Source organism: Lissotriton helveticus, chromosome 2_1 (assembly GCF_964261635.1).
Source record: "Lissotriton helveticus chromosome 2_1, aLisHel1.1, whole genome shotgun sequence".
Taxonomy (NCBI): Eukaryota; Metazoa; Chordata; class Amphibia; order Caudata; family Salamandridae; genus Lissotriton; species Lissotriton helveticus.
In genome coordinates this window covers 1,908,315,078-1,908,342,697 of record NC_136059.1, presented here as the reverse complement: position 1 = coordinate 1,908,342,697, position 27,620 = coordinate 1,908,315,078, and the positions used below count along the sequence as shown (strand labels likewise).

General features: G+C 46.4%; 1 protein-coding gene across 15 annotated transcripts in view; it reads left to right on the top strand.

Moving 5' to 3' along the window:
- The window catches only part of BLTP1 (bridge-like lipid transfer protein family member 1), a 2,102,388-nt gene that overhangs the window by 462,359 nt on the left and 1,612,409 nt on the right, over positions 1-27,620 (top strand). For all 15 annotated transcript variants that reach the window (XM_078676841.1, XM_078676840.1, XM_078676839.1 and 12 more), the window contains 2 exons: positions 11,736-12,576; positions 16,885-16,955. In XM_078676841.1, the coding sequence (XP_078532967.1) occupies positions 11,736-12,576; positions 16,885-16,955 (912 nt within the window). The remainder of the gene's footprint in view (positions 1-11,735; positions 12,577-16,884; positions 16,956-27,620) is intronic.

The window sequence follows — 27,620 nt, the reverse complement described above, 5'->3', positions numbered from 1 at the left end:
AGGTAAAAAAGAATTAAATTGATGTGGTCAGTCTTCTAAGTCTAATCAACCAAGCCCATTTTAAAAACTTAGCAACAGCACAAACAATAGGAGGGGCTGTATTAGTTAAAAGAATCCGAAGGGCAACGGAGTGCTGACGAGTCCCCAGTTCTCTGCAGATGGGACCAAGCCAACGTGATCTGGGGCGACCATAGTCCGGGCATTCGAAAAGGAAATGTGGCACCGTCTCTGGCTTGTCCTGGCAAAGAGCACAGAAGCGTGATGTGGGCTGGGCTTTATTCCACCTCGAGCAGAGGTCGGCCAAGGGCAAAGTTCCTAGCCGAAATTTAATATACAAGGACCTATCCATAGCAACTGATATAATATCCATGTATGGCTCGTACAAGACAGCGTCTTTGAACAGCAGGAAAGCTGCGGTGGTTTTGCAGTGCTGCTGACTTCTAGAGCGCTTCACACAGACCCACTCCCAGAAAAGTTTTTTTAAAATCTTCTTTGAAGGAGCGGAGTGACTATGCCAGCAAGAGTCCAAACCTAGTTCCCCTAAGAGATGTTTTATGTCCTTCAGCCATTTGATGCTACTCCAACCATCTGCGTGCATCACTTCTGCCAAGCCATTGGCATAAGATTGTAGCTCCGGGACCCTCCACAAGCGTGCCCAGAGCAGAAGGGGACGAAGCCGAGCCTGGTCCCTTATAGCTTTACAGCCAGTGTCCATGAGCACTGGGATGGTCGGGCTGCTCGATGGAATGGCAAGGAGATCCTTGATAAATTTGTTTTCGGCCTTGCTCAATGAGTCAACTTTGCCCAAGCCCCACAGTTCCGATCCATAGAGTGACGCTGGGACCGCACGTGCTTTGTAGATCTCAAGTATAGGAGCAACACAATGTTTTGTGGAGTTATTGTACTCCTTAAGAAGGGCGCCCCCCACCCTTTTGTGGGCCAAAGTCATTTTATCAATGTGGGCAGTCCAGCTCATCACATCATTCAGTCGGATTCCCAGATAATCAAATTCTGCCACTCTTTCTAGGGGTATAGAGTTCAGAATTGGAGGGCGGCCAAGTTTGCGAGGTGGATGCATGACTAGGTACTTGGTCTTGTCTATGTTGATGACGAGGCCCTTGGTGGTACAGAAATCCTGGAAGCGGTTCAGCAGTGTCTGTAAACCCTGGGGGGTTTTAGAGATGAGGAGGGTGTCGTCGGCGAACAACAGAGTTGGAATTTTTACTCCTCCCAAGATGGGAGCATCTGATGGTTCGCCCAGTAAATGATCTACCACCCCGTTAATATAGAGGGAGAATAAGGTAGGGGCCAAAACACAGCCCAGTCTTACTCCCCTCTCGACCCTGATCTTATCGGTCTTTTCCCCATTCAGCCCCCATCTAACCTGGGCATAGGTGTTGGTGTGCAGGTTAATAAGGAGGTTTAGTAAGTACGGGGGCATCCCTAAACCATGAAGCACCCTCCAGAGTTCCTCCCTTGGTACCAGGTCAAAGGCAGTCTTAAGGTCAATAAAGGCCAAGTAAAGACTGCCTTTGCCCAGTACCACCACCTTCCAGTGTAACAACAAAAGCCTAAAGACCTGTTCAATAGTTCCTGTACCCGAACGGAACCCAGCCTGCATGTCGGACAGAATGTGATTGTCGTCCACCCATTGAGTGATTCTCCCCAAGATGGTTTTCCCAGCCAATTTCTGGCTGGAGTCTATTAGGCTTATAGGCCTATAGTTCCCGGGTAAGTCCCGACTGCCCTTTTTGAAAATGGGGACCACCTCCGCACCTCTCCAGGAGTCAGGCACAGGGCCTCCCCCCATGATTGCGTTGAGGAGTGCAGAGATTAGTACCCCCCATTCTTCCGGGTAAGCACGGAGGATATCCCCCGGTAGGCCATCCGGACCAGCTGCTTTCAAAGGGACCAAAGTTTTGATCTGCTTTGTTACATCCAAGGGAGAAAACAGTTCCAGGTCACGAACTAGAGTAAAGGGTGGGAGTTTAAAGGAATCATTAAGTGGGCCTTCGGCAGCAGAATAAAGATTTTGGAAATGGGAGAACCAAGTCTGGGCGTTGATGGCACAAGTCCTCCGGGAATCGTCAGGACGATTCCTTTTGCCCACCATGTCCCAAAAACCTTTAGCATCTTTCCCACGACTGGCAGCCAGGAGGTCCTGCCAGAAATTAACCTCCCACTCCATCCTTGCATTTATCTGGCAGAGTGCATAGTATTTCCTGACCTCCCTAGTCCTAGACGGTAATTTGGACTTGACTGCCTCGATGAGAAGTGACTTCGCCTCCCTACACTTCTGGTTGTACCAGCCCTGACCCGATCGTAAGCTTGATTTCCTTCCGCTCGGGTGAGCTGGAACTACAAAGAGGTCACCAATGGCCTGAATTATGACACAGAACCTGGGTGCCACCTCCATCAGCCCTTCCTCTTGGCAATCAAGATTAGCTAGGGCTGAGACCAGAAGCTGCCTAATCGCAGAAGTTTTCTCCTCCGAAAGAGCTAGCTTCGCCCACTTTAGCCTTCGACCACAGTTTGTAACCACTGACAGGTCCGGGGCGGGGTTACAAGGAGATCTACTCACGGTGCTATTGAAACACCTGTGGGACAGGGTGAGGGACAGGAGATTGTGGTCACTCTCCACAGAAGGTACAATTACCATGTCCTCCACCAGGCTCCACAGGTGTATGTCAAGGAGAAAATAATCAATCCGTGACATGTGCCCTGGCCTATTGTAGGTGTGCGCCCCTATTTTGTCGGACCTAGTCCTGCCGTTGGCAGCTCTAAGACCAAACTCCATAACTAGTGAGTTGATCTGGCCACTTCTGTCCATAATAGGACTAAGCTCGAGGGGCGGAATCCCCCACCCATTATCAAGTTCCTCTTGGTCTGCTAGGATGTCCAGGTCCAGGGGCTCGAAAGTGCAGTTCAGGTCACCTGCCAGCAAGGTACAGGACCTGTGGGGAGATAAGCGGAGTTGGGCTTCCAGACAAGCTATTACTGGGGATTCTCTTCCCCCCTTAGTGCCACGGGCGTAGATGTTAAAAATGTTTAGAATAACTCTGCCCTGGGAATTTCTGAGCAAAATATTTAGGAGATCAGGGCAATTAGTGTCCCTCTCCTCCACCCTACAGTTGAGTTCAGTGGCTACCCAGTAACAGGCCACCGGAAGGGCGGCCCCTGCCAGTTGCACTTTCTACTGCCGGCAAAAAGTGGGTGGAGTAGCCCGCCTTGTGTAGGGGCACCCGACTCCAGGTTTCCTGGAACAGGCATATGGAGTATTGCTCCACACGCTCGCTCCAGTCCGGCAGCGCCAGCTTCCTCTCGAGGCCCGCCACATTCCAGCTGAAAACCCTAATCTCGGGGTCCGTTACAGCCGCAATGCTACAATCCTCGACAGGGGGTGGTATGACCACAGGCCCCACACCAGGGGGACTGGCCAAAAGGTTATAGGATGCCCCAGTCTCCCCCTTCTCCTCTACAAGCTCGGCCGTAGCCTGAATTTGCGATGAGGAGGAGGAGCCATTGGATTTGAGGTAAGGTGTTGACTTAGCAACAAAGCTTGGAGCCACAGCGACCTCCCCGGGAACATAACTGAGTCAACAGCTCCAGGGTCCCCAGTTTGGTATTACTGGAGCTAGGCATAGCTGCTGGGGAAAAACTCGCGGGGTCGAAAGGCCATAGGCAGTGTTCTCCACAGAGAATTGGCCCCCAGGACTGCTAATATAGGTGGGTTGTCCAAGGTGGATGGTGGGAGTGGTCATACTAGACCGTGGGTAAAAGAATGTCAAATCGACTATGTCGATACCCGTTCCAACCGTGGGTTGACCTTGAGAGCATATTAGATGGGCGACCCCAGCATCTTGGAAGTTTACCACCACACAATCCCCTTCAAGCGATTTTTTCCCGTTTCCAATCCATCCCACCCTGCGTACACCAAGAATAATACCATCCACTCCCACAGGCAAGGGCCTGTTGGCTTTCAGCCAGTGGATGACCTTATTCTTGAGTGCCTGATGGTTTTCCCGCTGGGTACTCCCAATAGGGGGGACTTTGGTAAGGATAACAACATACGGGTGACACTCAGGGGGGAGGTTAACTGGGGGGCACTTTCGTCTACTATTCTGAGGAGGACCTAAAGGGGAACGGTTTATAGGTGGGACGGGGATAGATGCAACCTTAGGAGTTGATGCAACACCGCCAGTTGTAGCAGATATAACGGCCCCAGGTTGCGAAGTAGGGCCCGTCCCTCCCTTCTGATGTTGCCTTGGGTGGACACCGGGGTTGTTACTACTGGGGGAGGGGTAGCATGCACTTGAGCAACATGAGTGGATGCATTCGGCTTTATCTGCCTAGGACCAACCTTAGGAGCAGCCAAGATAGTGTTCCCAGGGGCTGGTTGCTTGGGCGGCTGCGTCAGCTGATCTCCCGAGGGGGGTCTCACTGGGACCTCTATCCTATTGGTCTTATCTAACCTATCTGTCCTATCCTCACTGAGCTTCTTCTGGTGCTTGAGCAGGGTTTTTAGGGCAAAAAAATTGTCCCTAGTAACCTGTTCAAAGCAGTCAAGCCTGTCCCCCAACCTCTTGACCTGGTCTATAAGTGGCAACACAAGAGACTTGACCAGCTTCTCAATCGACTCCAAGGAGGGACCCACGTTGGCCTGGTCAGGCGTTGGTGGGGCCAGCAGGGAAGGTAGTACTGTATCAATAGCAGCTGGAGCGCAGATAGGTGTCCCTAAAGATACAGGTCCTGTAGCACCCAGGGGGGAAGGACCCCTCTGGGGCGGGTACCTGGGATGGTTAGTAATCTTGGATGGGCAGCCCTTTCGAGTGTAAATTGCCCTTTTCCCCTTCCTTTTGATAGGCTCCTGATTAGGTAGATTTTTAGGCGGAGCTTGTGGGACGAGAGCAGGAACCTCAGGGCAGTGTTGGAACTGAATGCCAGGTGAACCTGCTAAGGAAAACTCAGTGCATGGATCTATAAGCACGGCACAAGAGCTAGTACCGTGGTTACCGGTCGATGAGTTCTCTACCCCTTCTATACCACCCTCTAATGGTGCAATAAAAGAATCCCCAGGTAGATCCCCAAGCAAGGGTGCTGGGGAAATAGAAATTTCAGGGGACAACACTATTGCTGGAGATGGACTTTTAGAAGGAGGAAAGTCAAAAGAAAGGCGCCGTTCAGATATGGCAAGTTCATTGTCGATGACAGCCGCCACCCTAGTCAGGAATTTGTCCATGGAGCCGAACATAGTACCCCCGGGGGCACTTTCCCCGCCACCCCTCAAGGCCTTACCGGAGCGAGTTGACATGTTGAGTTGCGACACCACAATGAGGCACCACAAGTAGAAACCGGTACGGAGGTTGTAAGTGGGGTGGCCCTGCCCTGCCCCCTCCTGCCCCGGACGGCCACAGACGGTCCGCCCTTTGCTCGGGCTTCGCTCGGCGTCCCGCTCGCGTCCCGCGGAGCGCCAGACAGAGCGTGAAAATAGAAAAGTGTTGCAGGCGGGGGGCGTGGCTGGTGGTGGGCGCGTCCGCTAGCGCACCTGTGAGAGCAGGGACTCCTGGGTCTTTGAGTCCCTGCAGAGCGCCAACGACAGGAAACAGCCTCCGCCCTCTTGAAGCCGCAAAGCGGCACCCGCGGAGCGGGTGCGGCGAGCGGTAGCAGCGCACAAGGATTTGTCCCCAGGTCAGCGGGACTCGCTGAAGCTCCTCCACTGCTCCTAGACACAGCAAACACCCAAGCTGCTTTCAGGTGGGTCCCAATGAGCAAGGGAAACACGCGCCTTTTCCGTTTGGCCAGGCGGGGGGCGTGGCTGGTGGTGGGCGCGTCCGCTAGCGCACCTGTGAGAGCAGGGACTCCTGGGTCTTTGAGTCCCTGCAGAGCGCCAACGACAGGAAACAGCCTCCGCCCTCTTGAAGCCGCGAAGCGGCACCCGCGGAGCGGGTGCGGCGAGCGGTAGCAGCGCACAAGGATTTGTCCCCAGGTCAGCGGGACTCGCTGAAGCTCCTCCACTGCTCCTAGACACAGCAAACACCCAAGCTGCTTTCAGGTGGGTCCCAATGAGCAAGGGAAACACGCGCCTTTTCCGTTTGGCCAGGCGGGGGGCGTGGCTGGTGGTGGGCGCGTCCGCTAGCGCACCTGTGAGAGCAGGGACTCCTGGGTCTTTGAGTCCCTGCAGAGCGCCAACGACAGGAAACAGCCTCCGCCCTCTTGAAGCCGCGAAGCGGCACCCGCGGAGCGGGTGCGGCGAGCGGTAGCAGCGCACAAGGATTTGTCCCCAGGTCAGCGGGACTCGCTGAAGCTCCTCCACTGCTCCTAGACACAGCAAACACCCAAGCTGCTTTCAGGTGGGTCCCAATGAGCAAGGGAAACACGCGCCTTTTCCGTTTGGCCAGGCGGGGGGCGTGGCTGGTGGTGGGCGCGTCCGCTAGCGCACCTGTGAGAGCAGGGACTCCTGGGTCTTTGAGTCCCTGCAGAGCGCCAACGACAGGAAACAGCCTCCGCCCTCTTGAAGCCGCGAAGCGGCACCCGCGGAGCGGGTGCGGCGAGCGGTAGCAGCGCACAAGGATTTGTCCCCAGGTCAGCGGGACTCGCTGAAGCTCCTCCACTGCTCCTAGACACAGCAAACACCCAAGCTGCTTTCAGGTGGGTCCAGGGCTGCATCTGGGCCTCAAGCGGGGGGACACGCGCCTGCATACATAAACCAGGGCTGCAGCTGGGCGTCAAGCGGGGGAACACGCGAATGACCGTATCTGAATACACACGTTACACACATTCTATTTTATACCCGGACAACGTCGGGACGGGCTGCTAGTTAATTTATATATTTTCAAAGCCAACACATGAACATTTTTTTATCATTTACAATACCAATAGCTCACACTTTCCTAATGCGAGACCTATTGCATTGCAAATGCTTGTTTAAGGGGAAGGGGAGGCTCCATTATTTGGATAAAAAAAAGGCCTTAGTTTTTATATAGATCATACTAAGGAACATTGACTGTAAGACCAACTTTTCGTTTGATTCACTAGACCAACAAAAGGCAAGGTGGTGCAGAAGAGGGCCATCTCTTGATGGATTGTGCTCTGCATAAAAGTGCTACACACTGGCAAAGAAGCAGCCTCCTGAAGGTTTGAGGGCTCATTCCACCATAGCCAAGGCTGGGACTACTGCCTTGGCACTCAGGGTGCCTGTCCTTGACATATACCAGGTGGCTATGTGGGCATCACTCCAAATGTTCACTAATCACTATAGTCTGGATAGTCAGGTCCGTCGTGACAGGCTTTTTTTATCCGTTCGCTCCTGCAGGACTTTTTGATTTATGCCAGTTCACTGTCCCTTCTCCGGGGAGGTTATTGCTGTGGTCTATTCTATGGTGAGGAATTTGCGGTTAGAAATCTCTTCCAGAAGAAAGCGTTACTTGCCTTTTTTGGGGGAGACTATCCAACCAGATTCTATACCGACCCTCCTTCCACCCCTCTTCGCAGACTGGACTCCTTCCGGAAGGTCCTTTTTAGTTTACACACATTGGTCACAACCTTTCAGATGTGGCTTCCCATCTGTGGGCGCGGAATATGTAATGAAAAAACAGACATCAGCTCTCTGTGGTGGCGCCTATGTAGGCACCGCGCATGTCCCATCTGGCACGAATGACATTGACGCAGAGCCGTTGGCACCACCTACAGGTGCACAGAGGTACTTATTTACCCAATCCAGTTTGATGCCTGGAGAATATTCGAAGGTAAAGAATCTATGGTTAAAGTCTCTACCGGAAAAGGCATTACTGGAGGTAAGTAACTTGTTTATTTGGATGCAAACTTATGTTCTTCCATTTTATGGTTCAACTGTACTCGAAATTCAGCTTGGCTTTGGTTATTCAGTATTCTGTTTTCGAATGTTTTGGTACTCAAAGTGGCATCGTTTGGACATTGTCACCCTTCCCTCTCTTTTGTACAAGGTTGTAACAGGCTTCTCTTTAAAACCACAAAACACCTTAACTATTTTGATGCAAAACATGTCTGCAGTGTTAGAGAGAAGGGGCTAAACTTTCAATATGGGATGTCAGTCACTGTATTCCTAACCTCCTGTTTCGAGCCGAAGAATTGTTGGTTTTTCTGTTGTATAGTATCAAACGTGCATTTCCCATTTGAGAACCTGAGCTAGAATGTCTGCCCATTGACAGAATGTAGCCTATTTGTCGCACTAAAATCCTGTAAAATTTCAACCTGTACTGCAGATTTCTTCTTAACTAAAATGAGCTTTGTTCGGAATTACCGGTTAAATAATTAATATCATTGAATTTTAGCGGACGCTTGACAGTTTTCATTTTTTGGAGAGTATAATTCAGATATCAGAAAGTTCAGCATGAGACTGGAGAGTTTTGCCCAGGGCCCTATGTACGTTGTAATCCATAAAGGCAGTGAGGGGATTTCCGTTGTAGGTAAAAGTCAAAGGTTTTCTCAGGCAAAAGTTGGGCTACATTGCTGATATATCAGTGTCCTTATATACCCAGAGGCAGACCATCAGAGTTAGGATAAAACCAGTTTTGTCGGCCAACTACCCCTTAACATTACCAAGATCAGCTCTGAAGGTCTCTTACTTTTTAACATGGATTCTGGTGTTTTTTCAGCAAAAGACATGGTCATCTTGGTGCGATTTTAGTTCTAACATACCTGGTATTATAAATAAATGACTTGCATTTTCTCCGCTTTTACTTTATTTTCAGTTTATAATGCTGAACATATTATGTCATTGTTGTTACTACTTTATCGGAGGGTATTTAAAAAAACCGAGTTAATGATCTTATATTACCTTGATGGGATAGATGCACTGTGCAACACCTAGAAAGCATACAGTTAGGTTAGCTGTGTTGGGGAGCTGACTGACTCCAGTTGAATTGGGAGGTAGCTTTACTATAGCCTGCTTTTTCCGTGGAACAGATATGTTTTCAAGATGGACCTTGGTTTGCATGTTTGTGTGCCTACATTTGGATAGCGGTCTAAGTGTGAATCTTTCGCGTACTTCCATTAAGGGAAACATTCTAGGACCAGGTGGAAGCTGCACAGTGTCTGTGATGACAACACAGAATGCCCAGGCTGTAGCCCACTGAAACCTGTGTGTGAATCTTTTTTTTGTGACTGAAGACTGGAAGGAGTTACGCACCAGTTCTTCTGGAGAAACTTTAACTGTGTTTTTAAACCTACCTGGAGCTACTCCCTTGATAGATCACACAAGAAGTCCCAAATTTTGACTGAATTTTAGTGTGACCATCTTGCAGTAATGCAGTGGTGTGTGATGAGATCTGACCATTTTTTGCAGGACAACGGTGAACCACCAGGCTCCTGAGCAAAGTAGCATTATTGACCTTTTATCCTAGTGTCCATGATCGGGTGAGCCAGTGAATTAGGACTAGATGATTGAGACATATGGATGAGCTGATTATGATGTTTGAGAGTCTGGTATGCTTAGTACTGCAGGAAAGTGCTAGATGGTAGAATGTGGTGGAGTTCCAGAGGGCTAGCCTAATAGAAATGTACAGTCTCCTAAGGCTGGACATGCCAGTACAATTTTGTCTAATCAGTGCTAAAGCCTCTTTTTATTCAAGATGTCTCGCAGAACTAACCTAGAATTAATTTGATACTCCTTAAAAGTGAAAGGAGTAGCGAGACCTATTAATCCTGAAGAGTTATTAATCTTTCCTTTGAAGTCAAATCCATGTTTAGTTGATCAACCTTCAAACTCCTGACCGAGTTAATTATATAATAGTCATTCAAAGGCACGTGTATGTGAGTCATATTCTGACTAATGAAGATTTAATGCATTTACTAGGGAATTCAATGTATAGTTATCAAGGACCCCCTGAGTACAATGAATTAAAAATTCCTAGGTCAGGGAAAAACAACTAATCGATAAACAACAACCTAGGCAATCATGATTGGAATTCAACAATAAACATGAGGATTTCAAAGGAAAGAGAGCTACCAGTGAGTTCAGATTCTGATATTTATTAACATATATGTCAAAAAATAACATAAATTTCATATACATAAAAATAATAGCAAATCAATTAATCACTATACATAAAAATGTTTTAAATCAATATAATGCATACTTATAAACTCATTACAAAAATTCATTAAAACAAGGAAAAATGGCCTAATAGTTCTCGACGCGCGTTTTGGCGACCAGCGCCTTCTTCTGGAGGAGCTACTAAGGAATTCACAAGTCTGATAATGATGAATGTTCAAAGAATAAAGACTTTTGTTTCTGTGCCTTAGATATGTCACAGCTGCCCTCGTATCACTCCAGAAGGGTGATTTTAAAGGAATATATGTTATAGGGCCTAGAAGTTGTTCCTCGGACACCTGTATAGCCAGATTATATGCTTTCACTTATATCCACGATGTGTCTAGCATGGTGTATAAGGATATAGAACAGTTTGGAGACTAAAACGTTTACTTCAAAAATAGTTTTCTATTCCAGGATTGAGAAGATGTCCCCTGTAGAGGGCATCATTTGACTACTTGTGGTCCTCTGCTGTTGAACGTATTTCAGTGTGTACATAGTTAAAACAGTTAGGGTTTTAAATAAATAGAAAGCTTTACTTCCAGCTTCTAGTTGGAAATCTATATTTATGTGAGAGTGGTGGTGCTTACTATTTCTTCATAGAAAGTTATGTTTAAAAAACCTAGAGCCATATGTAATAGGAATAGATTTGCAAATGGTGCCCAAACTTTTTGCATATCCAATCTTAATTTGCAAACTAATAGGTTACTTTCAAAATAGGGAGTCGCAGAATGACGTGCCCAATTAATATTCGTTAGGCAGATCAAAATTTTGAATTTACTGCAATTATCTTCAGTTTCAGGGATGATGTCCTGCAAGAAACAGCCAACCACCATCTGTCACCTCAAAATAAAAAATAAACTTTTTTTGTTTTTAAGCATCCTGATATTCGTAATGGAAACTTAAATACATTAAAAAAAAATCGCCATGTGAAAAACATTCTTCTATGAGAGCTGTCATAGTCCCCAGGACCCCCTGCCTTATCCCAGCGAAACTGCCACAATGATTCCCAAAGGAGAAGGGGCCAAAAGGAGCCTCTTCCCCTCCGTGAATCAGATCAGTTACTACCCCAAAATGGAAGTTGGTAACTGATCACTGGTTTCCAATCAGAACTGCTGTTGCAGACCATTAATATATACCTTACCAACCTTGCAGTTTGGAAGAACCACTCAAAACACACACTTTCCAAACTGCACTTTGGTAAGGGTCGAAAATCCCATTTTGCAATTCAGACAAACTTTTCTGAATCGCAAAATGGTGTTAATTCCTTGAGTAAAAGGGATCTTGCAGTTGTAAACCCTGGCATTTTGCCTGCACGGGATATGCAACCGCAAAATCTCTTAGTACATCTTTCCCCTAATTTTTAGAGTCAGCCTTTTTCCTGGTGGTAATGTATAGGAATGAATATCCTCTGCTACCTTTGTATTAAAGGCTCAGTTGACTCGAACCCGGGAGACTGAAATGGAGGGGGTATTGGGTGGGGGGAGGGGGGAGGGTCATTCCTGTTTCTGAAATACGCAAAGCAATGCCATTTTGGGTAGGGGCACCAGTCTTTTGACCCAGAAAAGAGACAGTATTGGGAGTGATTACAATTGCAATGATGTATGTTGACTGCCTCAATCGAAGGATTGTTTTTAAGGTGAATTATCTTGTTTTCTTTCCTTAGTACTCGTACAGAAGCTTCAGTAAGTGGTCCAAATTCCACCAACTCCCAAGAAAGACCTGCTGTCAAGTCTCCCCTTAAATCTCCTTTAAAGCGGCAAGCATCTGTTACTTCTGTCCGTCTCGGCAGCACCAAAAGCCTTACTGCTGCCTTCTATGGTGATAAACAACCTGCCTCCGTTGGAGTTCAGTTTAGTAGTGATGTTTCACGTAGTGACGAAAATGTCCTGGACTCTCCAAAACAACGAAGAAGCTTTGGATCTTTTCCATTTACCCCCTCTGCAGACTCAAACAGCTTTCATCAGTATCGATCTATGGACTCTAGTATGTCCATGGCAGAAAGTGAAGCATATTTTTCAGCAACAGAAGAGTTTGAGCCAATCAGCAGTGATGAAGGTCCTGGGACCTATCCAGGAAGAAAAAGGAGAAAAAAGCAAGCACAGAATAGTGAATACAGTCGCAGCTCAATTTATCACAGCATAGAAGGACCATTAACTGGAACACCAAAGGACACCAGTGCAGACCTTAGGAATGTGCCTTTCAGAACCTATGCTTCCCAAGCTTCTTTTGTTTCTGCATTGGGTGGGGAAATGGACACTGTGGAACAGGCGTATGCAATGGATGCTGATAAATCTGCAGAAAATGAACAAATTACCCCACAGCAACCTGTTATGGCGTGCTACCAAAGTTACCTTACTCAGCTGCAGGTATCCAACTGGTCAGTAAAGCATCCTACCAACAAGAGAACCTCAAAATCCTCCTTGCATCGCCCACTGGACCTAGATACTCCAACCAGCGAGGAAAGTTCTTTTTCATATGAACAACTCTCTGTACCAACATTTAAGGTAGGAAACAAAAATAAGAGATGCATGCTTTTAATCATGGATTATTCACACTTATTAAATGAGTGTGTCATGTTGAACAAACATTTTTCTGCTGGTATATCTTTAAAGGCTAAATGCAGAAGTAAAACAGCATTGAATGTGAAAGGGTAGCACACATTGTTAAATGTTGAATCATGAATGATACCTTTTAGGAAATTTCTATTTTTACCTCTTTCTTTCGTTTTCCACAAAACTATCCAGACATTTCCAGGGTAACCAAGCACTTTATAGAGTGGAATATAAGAACATTAATAAGAAAATAAGTCACAGGTAATATAGATGAGAGTAAACTTACACTGCACTGTAAATCTTTTAACACACAACAAAAAAATCTATTCTTTATCCAGTTGTTGCCAATTAAGAAATCGTCCAACCTCACACATCACCTAGAACCTTCAAAAGATCTCAAAGACATTAACACTTACATTTTGTCTCTTAAACGTCTAAAAATCATATAGAAACCGCATCGCTACAAAGCAATTTCTCCTTTCTTTGAAAGACTTCACATTTGGGTGTCATTACTGAACGAGCCTAGAAATGATGGCTCTCTTCTGGGCTTTGCCAGTGGAAATGGCAGTGTTCCTCCCTTTGAACATCAGAGCCCAAGGCCTTGGAAAGTGAAGTAGCTGGAAGATGTAGCAAGCCTTTGAGACCCAGCGCTGGAGCTGTGGCGGAAGATGTTTCATTAGGTTGGCTGGCAGGTAGGTTAAGGAAGATGAGAGGGGACTAATGCAATTCCTCAAGGGTGACTGTGAGCAAAACTCTCACAGAGGATGCTGTCAGTTAAATTAAATGGGCTGCTCTGCTGAAGCAGCTTGTGGAACCTTTTGCTCTTCCCTGGAGCAGTCCTAAACAATGGGAAAAATGCAGCGAGAGTGGACAATGGGTAAAAGGCCACACCTCAAAACAATTGCATGATCCTAAATCTGCTGAATACTCTTTCCAGGGACTTCTTATTTATCGCCCGCCGGGCTGTACAAGACAGTTCACAGGATCCTTATTAGAAATTACTTGAGCGGCCGCCGCTTTGTCTTCGAATTTTTTGATTTTAGGAGATTTGAATCTTCATTTTGATGATCCAAATGATAAAGTTGCTACAGATCTCTGTTCGGATCTCAAATCATTTAAGCTAAGGCTTGTAAATAAAGAGGCAACTCATGATAAGGGCCATCTTTTAGACCCTATCTTTTCAAATTGTAATCAGCTTATTTCTAGTCCCCCCCCCCCCCCCCCCCTTCCCGTACCATGGTCTGATCACTTTTTAGTGCCATTTTCTTGGAAAACTGGCATAGAGGTACAACGGGCAGCATTGCCTCGTACTCTAGAAAGGGCCTGGCCCAAGTTATCTCTGGAAGAGCTGACCCGAGCACTTGAACAAACTGCCCCTAAAATAGAATCAGACCCATTGGTTGCAGATATTAGCTTCTGTAACTGGTTGAACAACTCCCTGGATGTGGTACTACCTCTTAAAACAGTCACAAAGAAAAGTAGCACTTTCAAATCACCATGGTACACCTCGGAGCTCAGAGACCTCAGAAAAATCTGCAAAAAATTAGAACGCAGATGGAGGAAAGACTGGGCGGTTAACAATAAAGCGGCATATCGATCTGCCCTGAGATTATATAAAACCTCCCTGAAAAAAGCACAGGTGGCCTTCTTTGAGAATAAAATCAATTCGTTCTCCAACTCCGCGAGAGAAACTTTTAAGATAGTTAAACAATTACTCAAGGTGCCTTCCTCTTTTAGTACCCTGGATTGCACAGAAGAAAGATGCAATCAACTTGCGGACTTTTTTGACTCTAAGATAGTAAGAATCCTTGAGAGTCTTCCGCAGAATGTCTCTGTCTCTTATGACGACATAGATCTGGCACCCATTTCTGGCCCCCGGTTGGACTCTTTGAGCTGTATTACCAGGGAGGATTTCTGTAAAGCCCTATCCTCCATGAAAAGTGGTTCTCCGGCCGATCCGGCACCTATGTATATCCTTAACCCCTTCCACACTCATGACGAGCTGGGCTCGTCATGAAGTAGCCTCCTCGCACGCTCATGACGAGCCCAGCTCGTCATGAATAATGGGATTTACAAATTCTCAGCACAGGAGGGGAATATGCTGAGCAGCGAAGTGGTTAAGAGGATCGCAGATACGATCGCCCCACTGGCAACAGAGCTTTTAAATGCCTCTTTTTCCTGCGGGGTCGTGCCACCCAGCTGGAAACAGGCCAGGGTCAAAACCCTTTTAAAAAAAAACGGGGCTTGATCCCTCGGACCTGGCCAATTTCCGCCTGATTTCACTGTTACCCGGCTTGAGTAAAATCGCTGAAAAAATGGTCAATCAGCAGCTCTCCGGATTCCTTGAAAATAATCAGCTGCTGAGTAATTCTCAAACGGGTTTTCATCCGGGGCAAGGCACGGATACAGTCCTTATAGTGGTGGCGGAGGAGGCAAGGTGCAGCTTAGATTCAGGAGGATCCGCTGTTGTGATCCGCCTGGATCTAAGTGCTGCATTTGATACGGTGGATCACAAGATTCTAACGCACCGTCTCGCCAGACTGGGCGTAACAGGAATGGCCCTTAAATGGCTTATATCCTTTCTGAATAATCGTTCTTTCAGAATCTGGGAAGGTGGTGTGCTGTCCAAATCTACCCCCCTCCAGTGTGGTGTCCCTCAGGGCTCTTCACTGAGCCCTACTTTGTTCAACATATATATGGCCCCACTGGAGGAGGTAGTTGCCCCCTTTGGGAATAAAACAGTCACCTACGCAGACGACACCCAACTAGTCGTCTCGCTAACCCAACAAGAGGGATGTCTGGATAATCTCTCCGCCTGCCTTGCCGAAATATTCTCCTGGATGTCCAGTTCGCGGCTCAAACTTAATGGAGCAAAAACAGAGATCATGCTCCTGGGTCATCACTTTACATCTCTCCCCAAAGCCGCCTGGCCCCTTTGCCTAGGTGAGTTGCCCATACCAAAGGATAAAATTAAAAGTTTGGGGGTGTGGTTTGAGCCCGACCTAACTTTTAAGACACAGGCACAGAAAGTCGCAGGCATTTGTTTTGGACTGCTTCGGTCAGTGCGGAAAGTTCTCCCTCTTTTGCCTCCCCAGTCCAGGACACTTCTGATTCAGGGGTTAATACTATCCAGACTGGACTACAGTAACGCCCTGTTTTTGGCAGCCCCTGAAGCTACCATCAACATCCTTCAACGGGTGCAGAATGCTGCAGCCAGGATGCTTGTGGGTACCTCAAGAAGATCTTCGGCTAGACCGGCCTTGAGAGCACTTCACTGGCTGCCAATACGTGAAAGAGTCATCTTTAAATCGCTATGCATCACCCATAAGGCTCTTCAGGGTAAAGGACCTCCGATCCTCAGGAGCCTTATGTGCCCCTATAAATCATCTCGGGCTCTCCGGTCGGACCTTGGAAATTTTGCAAAGGTCCCCAAAATTAGGAAGGCACGCACAGGGGGTCGCCGCTTCTCTGTAAATGCAGCAAAAAACTGGTACTCCCTCCGCAGCTGGATTCGCGCCGAACCCTGTTATTTTAAGTTTCGAAAGGCCCTTAAAACATTTCATTTTCCTAAGGACTCTTAACTATTGGCTTCCTCTTCAGTTTGCTTTTTGTTCTATTTTCTGTAGCGCTGGGACGCTTTCGGGCAGCCATGCGCTTTTTAAATTAAATTTCATTTCATTTTATTTCATTTCTTTGGCTGTATGCTCAAAATCCTTTTGAATCTACCTGTTAATGTTCGATTGTATTTGATTCTTCTTCTCAAAATGTTATGCTATCCTTGGATTATATTTTATTTGGTGCCTTTTCTCATCCATTAACACCATTTATTTTTGTGACTTCATGCTCTGAGTTAGTCTCAATGTGGCTTGCATGTTTTTAGAGATAATTGAAAATAAGGAGATCGAAAGATCTAGACATAACCAAATCTCTATGTGCCCCAGTTTGTTCAGATACAGTATCTGGAACCATTTACTCAAGAGAAGCATGCTATTGGGTGGTTCGGGATCATATTTCCTTGATCATCTCACTTCCTACATATTTGGAGCCTATTTTAGTAGGATGATTTATGGTCAGTAACCAAAAAGAATAGCAGCGATAGGGCAGATGACTGCAAAATGATAGTAATTCTGCAAAGTGGAATAAATATATAGGTGGTTTTGTACAAGAATGCCCAGACTGTACCCTCATTCAAGGACTACAAAACACATATTTCTGTACTTGTTGGTCTATAAATGACAGGTAAAACCTTTTCTTTTATAGGTTGTAAGGCAAGGCCTTTCTGCAAATGCATTAATGGACAGAGGAGTGCAACTTATGGGATCAAACTCAAGGTGAGTACAAATGAGCTTTATTAAAGGAGTATTTATGTGTCATTAGGGATGCAGGTAGATTAAATCATTGCACATATAACATCTAAAAGAAAATCCTGGTCAATTTACCAGATGACACTCCTTTGGATGTGGAAAGTGGCAGGCATTCAATCACAATCTGATCTGATTTTCAGGTACAGAAGAAAATTGAACATACTCGTAAAATCTTTTCATTGTGGTTCACTACAATATGACTAAATTAGAACTTATTTCAACACTTTGTCTCATGTTTTCCTTGCTTTTACATGGACATTTATTTATTTTAAAAAGGTGCCACAATGGCTTTAACTTGGCAATATTCCATTAACAGATATCTGTAAAGCTGCTATATTGTCATCTTTCCACACATTCCCTATTCGCTACTGTGTAACCAATCGTACCTGAAAAGATCCACTGGTCTGACGAATGCTACTTTAAACATCCAGACATCGCCTGCTACCTGGTGCAAGCTGCAACTTTAGCGGAATCAGTACTGCTTTTCAGTCTGTGCATAGTGTGTGATCTACAGCAGCACATACTGAAAAAGTTACTTACCTGTAAAAATTGGTTTGTAGGTCGTAGTGCTCAAGTGCGCCCTGCCCACTTCCCCAGATGGGAGCATTCAGTAATAAACCTGGTACTTAAATAGTTAGACTTATATCTTAATATTTGTTATAGGTTATTACACTGGTTTCAAATATGGCTTCAAACTTCCACACCAGCACTTACCCAAATGGGAAAACACATTTCGAGGAGGAGTCTGTGTCTTGGTGCAATGTGTTTTGTGGTAAATGGTTCTATGTATTTTCCCTCTCTACCATTGCATCAGAATGTCCTGTGACATCATGGAATGTTAAGTGCCTGACTCTAGCTAGAGAGTCAGTTGGTCATCTCAGGCTGAGGAGCTGGAAGCTCTCTCCTGGTGGGGTTTTCTCCTTGTAACTTCCTATCCTGTAACCTGCCACCTTACTACCTGCTAATAAAGAGGGATCTACTACTACACCTGGTCTACGCATCCTTGTTTGTGTACCACATTTTGGCGACTGCACAGAAAGAGGATTGCAACTCAGCATTTAAGGGAACCAAGGACTGTTCTGGGACCCAGTTTAAGTAACTACAGGAGTTAGCATAAGGAAACCAAGGACTGTTATGGGATCCAGTCAAAAATTAAAAAAGAAGTAAGTTTATTTCCTTTTGTAATTGGAGAAACGCCCAGCAAACCCCACCAGTGTCCTCTTCACCCTGGACAGCCTCCACCCTGGGCGTTTGATAAGTGAAGGAGTCCACTGCGACCTTGCTGTCATCTGGAAATTAGATATCTCCAGCCACAAAAGCGTGTGAGATTCAGCTGGCCTGATCACCCTACTGTGTCCCTATGGCTTTTGCACCGTGACAGTTCGCCCAGCGCTAGCAGTTTCTTTCACAACTGCCAACATCAGTGAGTGTCCTATTACGGCTGCCCAGCACTGGCACCACCCTTCACTACAGTCAATTTTCGTTGAGTGTTATATCAGGCATGTGAAGTTCCTTTCTTCCGGCAAATTTTTTTTTTGTTTTGTTACGGAGCTTTCCAGCGCTGCCAATACTCTTCACAACAGCTAACATCGTGTGAAGTTTCCCCTGCTTTCCCTGTCCTTGCGGTGAACTCGAGAACAGTGTCCTCGTTATGAGCCTACGTCTTGGTGAAGACTGGATTGCATTTAGCGGTGAGTGGAGGACACTTTTGTTTGGTGTTTTTTGTACATCCATGATGCGATGTACCCTTTGACAGTTGAACCGCTACATTTTGAACAAGCCTCCTGCCATGGCGCACACATAGACTTACCTGTCTCGTGAAGCCGTCATCTCTTCTTTTGTGACGTTTGCTCCGTTGCCACTGCCTCCTGTTTCCGACTTCAGACAGTACGTCTTCATCGTGAGCCATCCGGCGCGGACGTAACGCCATGCTGTCAAATTGTTTGGAGTTGCTGCGCGTCTGCGTATGTGTATCTCTAGTGCCGTCACTCGTTCAGAGGTATTTCCGCTCAAGCCTGCCCTGCAGCGCCAGTCTCTTTATACTTTCAATGTCTAATCAAATATTTGGAATACCCTTTCTACTGGCTAGAGCTCACGTTTCTTGACATCGGCTCAATTCAAGTTTCTCTACATCGTAAACGCTACGAACCACAAGTGAAAACTCAGAAGTGTACTTCCACACAGAATGCACTACGTCTCTTGACTTTTCAGAGGTTGTTTCCTTAAGGACTTTATGACTCACTTTTCACCCTGATGGCTATATACATCTTTGGAACACCGCAAGAGTTTTCACTACATCGCGCTGTTCATTTGATGCTACTCTCTTCATGGATCTGTCTACGAAGACCCCGGGTGAGGTATCGCTCACCGGAGCTAATGTTTGTTTGTTTTGTCAATTTCTTATGCTTCAAATAATTTGTATATCAGTGAATATTGTGGGTTGGTTGGTATGTTGAGCATAATGGATGGTCCTATTTACCTTGTTCAGGTTGTTAGTATGTTTTTCTTTTATGTTTTTGGTTATCTGTGGTTGTTTTATACTGTATCCTACCATTGGGAGTTTGGGTTGGATTCCTAAGGCAACGTTATAACACTGTGGTGTACCCTTAATTGAGGGAGGGTTTGTGGCCTGTCAATGCCATATTTTGAAACTAGAGCAGTGTTGTACCTTATGGTGTACCTTATATATCTTTATATAGGTGATGTTGTAGTTTTTGTCACACAGGGTAGGTATCCTATGTTTCACTCTGCTTGTGCAGTTAGAGTGTTTGTGACTTATTAATTCCCCATCCATATACTTAGGGTTAGTACTTATGGTGTACCCTTACTTAGGGGAAGTTGTGGGGGTGTACTGCCAGTCAGTGCCTACTTTTTGTTTCCTAGGGTCTTGTTGTTACCCTTTGGAGAAGTTACGTTGCGCACTTTCACGTGGTGTACCCTTTCTTTAGGGGAGGTTGTCTGCATGTAACTAATTTGTTGGAGAGTTTCAAAGATTAGTATCTTTGTGTACCCTTTTCTGGGGAAGGTGGTGTGCGTTGTCAGCGCCGCTATTTATGTGATGTTATCTTGAACAATTCCTACATTGTTCAATGGTGTACCCTTTTGTTAGGGGAGGTTATCTGTCTTGGTCTAATTTGCATCACTCGGTGTGGGTAGTTGAGGTGCGTTGTCAGCGCTACCTCTTGGTGTAGTTGTGTCACAGTTGTCAGTGTTTGGCTACTGTGTGCTTTGTTCCAGGGGCGTTTATATCCTCTGGTGTACCCTTTCCTGGGGAGTTGTTTTGTTAAAGGTTGCCTTTCTAGGTGTACCCTTGGAGGGGAGGTTGTTAGTGCACGTCATGCGCTAGTCTTTATTGCAAGGCATACCCTTTTTCTGTGTAAGTTGTTAATTCATCTTATTGTGCTTTCTTCCATCTGCACATATTTTGTCATTTAGTTGATACACCCTACTTAGTTTACCGGGATCGCTACCTTGTTTTATTAAGGAGGGTGGATGGGCATGTTATGTAATTTTGTATGTAATTTTGCATTTCTTTCTATGTAATTTTGCATTTCTTTCTACATGCCACTTTGAATTTTCTCTCTGCTTTCACGCTTGAAATTCCTGCTTTTCAAATTGTCTCTTTGACTAGCTCTTGTGTCTTTGGTCTTCTCTATATTCTTCAGTTCCGTCTTAACTTCTTACTTGCTGTTGTTTGTTAACGGAAGAGGATGTGTGGTAAATGGTTCTATGTATTTTCCCTCTCTACCATTGCATCAGAATGTCCTGTGACATCATGGAATGTTAAGTGCCTGACTCTAGCTAGAGAGTCAGTTGGTCATCTCAGGCTGAGGAGCTGGAAGCTCTCTCCTGGTGGGGTTTTCTCCTTGTAACTTCCTATCCTGTAACCTGCCACCTTACTACCTGCTAATAAAGAGGGATCTACTACTACACCTGGTCTACGCATCCTTGTTTGTGTACCACATGTTTCAGGGTCGGTGTCACAAGTCCCATCAAAAGCAAAACTCCTCTTTTGCCTTTAAAAACTTGCAATGTTTGAACCCAACAATCAATTGCAGGAGTGGGCTAATATACAGCTGCAAAGTAATTGTTACAGCTAAGTCATCTTTTCCATATATTTATATATATTTTCTCTGTTTTGGTTCGCTGTGGTAGCTGTGCACAGCTGTTCTGTTTCTGTTTCTTCTCTTCGTTTCAAGTGATTCTTCCCTATCAGTACTTTTCTCTGCTTTCTGCAAATAAGAATAAAATATATGTAGCTATCCTTGATAGAATACTCTTAAACAATATATTTGCATACCATTCTTTCCACCTTGACCCAGAAGTACTGATCTGTATTAGCCTGTGACTCCTTCCTCCTTTGCCTCTCCATCTGCCATTGGGCTGTTAGCCACAGTCTCCAGTGCCGGCTCATTGCAAATTTGCATTGTGGATTTTGAGAAATGTGATCACAACCCTGCAACACTGGACACAAATCCCCAGAGAGTACGAACTGCAGGATTCCTGAGAAACTGTCAGACTTTTGTAGTTGCATTGCTATATAGTGTTTGTTGTCCATAAACAAGTGATGACCAAAGCCATTCACTGAGATCCAAATCATAATGATTTTTCCTTCTGGACTGTCCATGCTTCTGTGAGAAGTTGGCCTGATATGCAGTGCTCACTATTCTAGTGATCACTATGTATCAGTCCAAACAACCCTTATTGATGATTGGTTGTAAGTCAACCTTATAGACCAGCTATCCTAGTAGCATGGATACGAGCAGTCTAAGGCTAATACTCTAGAGGGCGTGTTAAGCCAGCTGTTTTACCATCACATTACCCCTTGAACACCAAGTGAAAGGACACCACACAAGCTGTTATGAAAATAAACAGATATTTATTTATAACAAGACTACCCTGAACTCTTTATGAGTCAGGGAGCTAAGCACACAACAAAACTCTTATGAAAATACTTTAAGTCGCACAATTTACACAGATGCCCTAGGGGCACGAAAAACCATATACTCAGTAAGTGGAATGCGAACTTGCTAGCAGGTAAGTAGTACTTTTCTAGACTCAGGAATCGCTAGGCCTACAATTCTAAACACTGGGATTAGATGCAGGAGGCCTGTGGACGTCGTGTGCAGAGTGGGAACTCTCACGCGTAAGATGGGAAAAAGTCTAGGAATGCTAGCAGTTACAAAGTTACTGTTCTCGGGCGAACCCGACTAGGTGGGACGAAAACAAGAGTGGATCCGAACACTTGGAGTGTTGGACTATGCTGGAGCACCGGAGTACTCGGTTTACCTAGCCCAGGGGCTGCGGCTGCATAGGGTTCAAGTTGCGTCGGAAACCCTCGTTGACGGACCAGGAGCCTGAAGAAAGAAGTTGCTGGCAGGCGGCCAGTGAAGAAGTTCGTGGAGATCCAAGCCTGGATCAAGGAAGAAGAAACCTGTAAGCAGAGGGGACCAAGTTCTGAATCACTAGCCAGTGATTTGAGTGGGCACCAGGATGGCACCGGACGAAGTCACCTCAGCCAGGTGAGTGGGCGCTGCTGGGCTCTGCAGTCTCTCGGACCAGGAGGCGTTGTCGGCGACCAGGATGGAGGTGCGAGCTGTCCCACGAAGGTACTTGCTGTCGACGTCGCTGGACCCAGGATTGGGCAACAAGTCTTGGCAAATGCAAGGCCCACGCGGTGGACCTAAAATGGCGTCTTGAGTGGACCAGGAGGGTCCAGGGTGCTTCTCTGAAGAAGGGAACCAAGGGCCAGTCTGGAGCAACCAGACCAGCAGTCTTTGTCGTCGTGGAGCGTCGTAAGAGGGCCACTAGCCAACGGGCAAGCGACCGGGACAACGCGGTGAGCAGCAAAGAGCAGAAGGGCCCCACGCAGATCTCGTGGATGCAGGGGGGCTGAACTTCGGTGCTGGAGCTGCTCAGGGTCGGGGCTTCTCTCACCCCAAAGCACTCGGTCGAGGGTCACTCGGTGGTCGTGCTGGACAAGCGTCGTGCAGTTCTGAAGATGGCCGGTCCCTCGAGGTCTCGTCGCACCCACGGATCACAGCTGGGCTGATGATGTAGGTTGAGGTCAGAGGTGCCAGGGAAGCCGGTTCTTGTCGTGCTGGAGCAGTCTTGATCCGAAGGAGAGACTGGCAACAAACCGCGATGCTTGGTTGGTGCCTGCTGCTGCAGGGTGACTACTCCTTAGTCACAAGGGAGAAAATCTTGAGAAGAGTCTTGAGTTCTTCGTGTAGAAGGTCGGTTCAGGATTCAAAGATTGATCTGATTTGGAAGGGGGCCAGTTCCTACCTTTATCCTGCAAAAAGGGGCTGGCACGCGACTAAGTCCTGCCCTATGGGTGGGACCAGGAGGGGGGTGGTTACACCCCTCTCCTTTGGCGGGCTTTCTCCAGCCCAGGGTCTGGTGTGCCCCTGGAATTGGTTCAAGCCGGCCTATGCACAGTGAGCACCGGGGTGCCACTTGCAGTCACCTTCCTCTGAAGCCCTGCCTACCTAGAATACACAAAACCCTGTCTGGGACGGTGCTGGCACCGCCCCTGGCAGGAAACCCTTTGTCCTTGCCTCCTGCTCTGGGAGGACTCCCAGCAGCAGGAGGGCAGACTTGTGTCTCGGTGGCAGCATCCATTTTGTGGAGCTAAGGCTCTGTTTGACTTTAACCGGGGTTATAGGTTACATACATGTCGTGTCCCTCTAGGAGGGTGGAATGCTAACCCCGTCGCCAGAATTGGCGAGGGGTTAGTATTCCAATTCGTATGACACCTTACTCGACATGTTTTGATAAAGCGATACCAGAGTTGGCATATAACCGCGAGGATTATAATGCACTTAAGAGTATATGGTATGCGTTATCATGGAAACGGCTAAGGGATAGGTCCCGAAAGCCGCAGACAGGCTCAGCTCATGCCAGAGCACCATCTCACACGATTCCAAGCACTCTGCCTTCAGGATTGTCAAGGCCTGCCATAGGAGTGACTGATGGGAGATCTGTGTGCCCATTTAGGTTTAGATGTAGGAATACTATATCTAAAGCAAAGGGTGATTACACCACTTTGCCCCAGCTGTCAAGCAGCCAGTTGTGTCAGATTTGGATGGCCAGCCAGGGGTGGCATAATACATGCTGCAGCCCCTGGTAGGCCCTGGGTACACCTATGCCCTGGATACCTAAGGTACACTGTACAGGGACTGATAAGGTGACTCAGTATCCAATTAGATATGTACCTAGGGTACATGGAATCCATTTTAACAGAGAGAGCAGTGGGCCTGGGGTCCTGAATAGCAGGGCCCCAGGTCAACTAAGTCAGAAAACCAGCAAAACACCAGGCAAAAAGTTGGGGGCAACCATAGTCAGGGATCTACCTTCCTACAGCTTCAATTCATAAGCTAAAATGTAATGAATATAAAATAGGCAAGAAGGAAATCTATGAATTTTTTTTAATGTGCCCAGGAAGCCGAGTTGGTTAATAGTGGTTTTTCATACAACTCTGAAATTAAAGTCACTCACATCATTCCATACAGAGGCATTTTGCAAATTGCATTCTTTTTTGCAAGTTGCCTTCATGTGGAAGCCAAAAATAGAAAGAAGTTTGATGGAAGATAACAAATATTTTACTATTCTGTATCCTCAGTCTTCCGATAAAAAATGTAACCCTACTTGCATGGGTGGCCCAATCACCTGCAACAGGAAAGGTCCAAAATTCAGTGCGGAGAAATGAATATTGTTACTTGAAATTGTAATCCTTCTTGGAATGTAGGTGTTTGCAATACTTGGCCAGAGACTTATCTGGCACCCAGGAAAACATTCACAAACCATTATGAAAACTAGACGTGAGGAGTATGGCTTTCGTAAATCTCAAAAAAAAATTTTTAACCAGAATGCCCTGCAAAGATCAAACTTTAGCTACTATAACACATTTTCCTCACATTCCTGAAAGGGAAAGTTCCAGAATTAGTAGAGATCGGGAAAAGTCATACCACCCAGTCTTTCTTCACTCCTCCCGAAAAAGAGAGCCTTTCGTACTGGACGTGAACTGGTCAAACTTTAGACCTTATTAAGGCAATGTAACCTTCTGGTTACAGTTTTGTTCCATTCCTATCAAATGGCTACAGTTTTGGTCCATTACTGTTGCCAGCATTAGGCTCACCTACACATGTTGGATGCAGGGTAGACAACATTTTGCCACTGGCTGGAAGTGCCCAAGCCCTACTTTGATATCTGAAGAGCATTCTGGGTAAGAAAATTTACTTTGATCCATGCTAGCCAAACCACTTGGATTCCAGTGGGTCTCCAGTTTTCAGAAAAGTAATAGGTTGGTAGGGTTCCCTGGGTGCCAACTGACCCAGAACCCGAACACTTCAGCCTTCCCCACTAGCAAGTTGGAAGAAATCAAGATTTCTTTGGGTGTAGTTTTGACATAGAGCTCAGAGGAGTTAGAGCCTTTCTTGGGGGGCAGAAATACTATATCTTGGGCATGGAGTATGCCCAACCCCATTATTGTTCTCACTATTTTCCTCTGGTGTTATTGTGGGCTTCCCACTCCCCTGTAGTGGGCAGATTAGTAGTTAATGTCCCAATTACCCTTCTAAGGGAAGAGCAACTTTCTGGGCCCAAGGAATTAGGGGCCATACAGTGGCAGAAAGGAACTGCCCCATACCTCACTTTTTATTTTGTAATTGTTTTTGTCCTAGTAGTCTCACTAGACTTCCTGAGACCCTGGGCGGGCAAACTGATGTATTAACTCCTTTCTGCAGACTCCAGAGGAGACAGAAAGCCATACAGACCACCAACAAAAAAAGTGAGAAACAGCATAGGGTGCAGGGTGTGTCTGTCCTGGCACAAGGCTGCATCTGCCACCCGATCATCATACTGTTTTTCTGCCTCCTTAGTGGAGAAGATTGGATGGTTCATCACCAGTTTTCTGCCCTAGAAGGCAGAACGCCACAAAACAGGGAGTGGTGCCAAAAAGAGTAAAGTTGTGTGGCATCGGCCTGTCTTGGTGTTGTGTCCTACACCCGAGCATCAGAAAGTACTTCTGCCACCTGTAGAAGGCAGAATTGAGGCAGGATTACCCCTCCTCTGCTGTCCTGTATGTCAAGGTTTCAAATGCTCTCTTATTTGTCATGGAGGTGACATTAGTATTAGACCTCTAGAGTTGTTTGGCGGGAACAGAAAGACTGCTTTGATTCGATGGGTGGAGATTGTGGCATGATGCCTTGACCCCATTCTTATGAAGAAAAAAAATATCTAAGACTGAATAAAATGTTGGTAGTACTGCCTCTCTCTGTGCCGGTCTGGCAGTTTGCGTCTGCACTGAGGAGAATGCATTAGTGAAAGACCGAGCTGCAGGTTGAAGCCAGGGCACTCTCTTTCACTAGAGGTAGCTAAATCTTTCTTTTAAGAGGAGAAAGGACTTGTGCAATGCGTTACTGCACACTCATGCGGGTGTGGGGCATCTTTGACCTGTGTACTCCTTCTCATGGGGCACAATTTGTGTACCTCCCAGCAGGTCTTTCGATTCTGTGCCATTGTCTGTAATACAGTATGGGTGCAAAAGGAAAGTGTTCCTTTATTTGCATGTGCCCAAGCACCACCTCATGGTTATGCTGCCTCAATGTGTGGCCAGTCTGTAACACCAAAGTGCCCCAGAGATGTGCGGAGCAGGTGTAAGAAGCCATTTGGCCCTTGGTCCACCTTCTGTAAATACGGTCTCAGGTTCCTGCTCTAACACCCCCTCCCCCGATGAAGCAGATGGGAGTACAATATGCCCTACCAGGGTGGAGAAGGATAGAAGGACTCTGCTCCAGTGCCTTATGCCAGGCCAGCTCCCACACCCACCCCACCCCATCCTCTCTTGGTTGTAATAAAAATCTTTTCCCAGGTGTCTAGTATGCTTTATGCCTTCCCTGGTAGGTAGTACATCTTTGAAAGACTGTCTGAAAGCAGGACAGGGGTTCCCCATACCTATTCTTAAAAAAAAAAAAATAATATATATATATTGTCTTGCCAATGCCAAAACTGATCTATTCACGCGACTCCAAAAAAGAGGGTACTCCCCAGAAACATGCAGAAAAGCAGAAGTTAAGTGTAATACCAAGAATAGAAAAGATCTAATATTTCCAGTGGCGAATGAAGCAGTTACACAAAGCCAGGCAAGACAACCCCCTAGACTCATAACAGGCTACAACCGGTACCACTCGAACCTCCGTAAAATCTTAAAAAGGCACTGGCCACTGATACACAATGACCCTACTATAGGGAGTGAAGTAGGCGAGAGTCCACTGATATCCTTCAGAAAAGCCAAATCTATGCGCAATGCCCTGGTGGTTAATGCACCGGTTCTGAAGAAAAAGAAAAATTGGCTACAGTCCCAAAAGGGGTTTAAAAAGTGCATGAAATGCAAGGCCTGTATGCATGGCATCAATACCACTGAGGTCGAATTACCATTCAGGAGGAAGAAATACTCCTTAAGGGAACACTTCACATGCAAAACCGAGTTTGCTGTGTACGTACTGACGTGCCAGTGTGGCAAAAGGTATGTGGGATCTACTATTCATCCCGTCCATGTGAGAATCCTGCAACACCTGAGGGCGGTTACAAACCTGGACCAGGCATACCCAGTTGCGCGACACATTCATG